Genomic DNA, 2,277 nt, shown 5'->3' with positions numbered 1-2,277 from the left:
TCTGTAAGACCAAAGTTTGAAAAGCTTTTGTTTTTCTTTTTCCTTTTTAAGTAGGGAATACTTTTCCATCTACCCTTAGGGGTATCTGCAATTTTCCCAGGATAAGCATTAACCGAGCAAGCCAAGAAGAACCAAAGGTAGGCCTTCCCGCCTATTCCCTACAAGCGGGATGAGAGAGGCAGGACTAGGCAATGAGACCCCCAGGTTCTGGGCCTGCGTGAGGTCAGCCTAGCGGCGCGCGGGGCTCTTTCCCGCCTCGGCTGCCCTAGCAACTGCGCAGAGGGGCGAGGGCGAACGGAAAAAACAACGTGTGGCCCCGCCAGCCACAGGAGCTCCCAGCCCTTGACAACTTCCTTGCAGTCGCTGTACAGGCAGATGCATTTTCAGTGCACGCTTCCGAGGTGACCAACACCTCTCCAGGAAGCCCGCCTTTCGCTGGGCATCATTACCAAGCGGTCCTCGCGAGCACTCGGCCCGCCGTTCCCCAGGAGCTCCTCGTTGTTGCACACCTGGATGGTTCTCGCCTGCAGGCCAGCACAAACAGAATGTTGAGAGGAGTTCGCCAGCCAACCTTCTCCAGCCCGCAGCGACTGTCACCAGGCTGTCACCATCGCCGGCCAGGCCAGCACCTTCGGGACTCTATGACGTCGGCGAAGCTCCACCCTGGCCACGCCCCTCCAGGTGGAGCCAATGGGAGCGCGAGGCGGGCAACTTGCCCCTTCGCCCCGCCCCTCCGGCGGAGCCAATCGGAGGGCCGGGCCCCTCCGCCCTCCAGGGGCCCGCGAGGGCTGGCTCCTCCGCGGCGGGGAGCGATGGACCCGGGCCCCGAGCCTGCTCGTCTGCGCGTCCGCCGGGCCCGGCCGCCGCCAGCTGAGGCGAAGCTGCCGGTGAACTACGAGGAGGAGCTGTACGACTGCCTCGACTACCACTACCTGCGTGACTTCCCGGCCTCCGGGGCGGGGCGCAGCAAGGGCCGGACGCGGCGCGAGCAGGAACTGCGCACCAACCGGCCGGTGCCCGGCGGCCACGAGCGCAAGGTCGCGCAGAGGCTCCTCAACGGCCAGCGGAAGCGTCGCCAGCGCCAGCTGCAGCCCCGGCCGCGCACTTGCCTCGCCTAAGCGCTGGTAGGTGCAGACCGCGACCCCGGGGCCGTCTTCCCGCCGGGGCTGCCCGGCCACGCTGCAGTACGCTCGCCTCTCATGGCTGTCGCTGCAGGGGTGCAAAGCCGCCTTCCGCCAGCCATACCGCAGCCGGGCCCAAAGCCGCAACGAAGCGCAGGAACCGCTTGGAAGACAGGAGCGCTCTTCCAGCGCTCACATTCACACTAGAGTACTGATTTCTTTTTCTGTCTGATTTTCTACAGGATACTCAAAGGACCCGATAAAAGTACTTTCACTTAGTCCAACTGTAACTGTGGTCCTCCATGTTGGTCAACAGAACTTTTCGACATCCTTAAGTTTGCTGCTTCAATCTTTTCCTTACCAATTGTTAATTAAGTTACGTCCAAGTGGATATGCCTTTTAGAGTTTTTAATTAAAACAGAACAGCAAGAATGGCATTTTCAACTCTTCTGGGCTTTTTTCCCTCTTCTAGTTACTATAGTAACTCGTTTCTGGTGCATAAATACTTGGGTTCTTATATGCAGAGATCATACAGACGGATGGGGGAGACCAAAGAGGAATTTGTACAAGATTTCTATCCAAATGTCACAGACCACACTGAAGGTTTAAAATTTGTTATAATAGGACACACTCAACAGTAGGTAGGTTCTCTGCACTTAACTGGTGTCCTAACAATCCTTTGAGGTAGATGCAGCTATCCCCACTTTAGAGAAGAAATTCTAAGGCACAGTGAGTTCAAGTAACTTTCCAGAGATTACACAGCTAATTAGGCAGTAGACCGTGTTTAGTATAACAGTAAATATTTCATTCAATTTTAACCAGAATTTTTCTACATGGTATGTTAATACATATATGCAAACCATACTGTAGTTGAACACTTTTCTGAAAATGCAAAATATTTTGTGGTTGCAGATATCTATAATCCCAGCTACTCTGGAGGCTATAAGATCACAAGTTGGACGCAAGCCTGGGCAACAGTCAGACACTGTCTCAAAATAAAAAAGGCCTTGGAATGTAGCTCAGTAATAGAGCCCTTGACTAGCGCTGATGAAGCCCTGGATTGGATCCCCAGTACTTCTCCCCTGCAAAAAAAGGGAAAGAAAAAATGAAAAAATTTACAGGAGGCTCATTTTCCTTAAGCTAACTGATAAAGGAA

At 53.9% G+C, this 2,277-nt stretch overlaps 1 protein-coding gene across 1 annotated transcript; it reads left to right on the top strand.

Annotated features, from left to right (window-relative positions):
• Positions 1–530: 530 nt before the first annotated feature.
• Nupr2 (nuclear protein 2, transcriptional regulator) lies at positions 531–1,558 on the top strand. Its single transcript, XM_046454739.1, has 2 exons — positions 531–1,124; positions 1,364–1,558. Exon 1 carries the CDS (start codon positions 546–548, stop codon positions 1,116–1,118), a length of 573 nt encoding a protein of 190 aa, XP_046310695.1. The 5' UTR covers positions 531–545; the 3' UTR covers positions 1,119–1,124; positions 1,364–1,558.
• Positions 1,559–2,277: the final 719 nt, after the last annotated feature.

The sequence above is a fragment of the Marmota monax genome, unplaced genomic scaffold (assembly GCF_021218885.2).
Source record: "Marmota monax isolate L192 unplaced genomic scaffold, Marmota_monax_Labrador192_F-V1.1 WCK01_AAM20220418_F8-fsc00086, whole genome shotgun sequence".
NCBI lineage: Eukaryota > Metazoa > Chordata > Mammalia > Rodentia > Sciuridae > Marmota > Marmota monax.
Note: the sequence above shows the minus strand (reverse complement) of the source record. Positions and strands in the feature narration are given on the sequence as shown.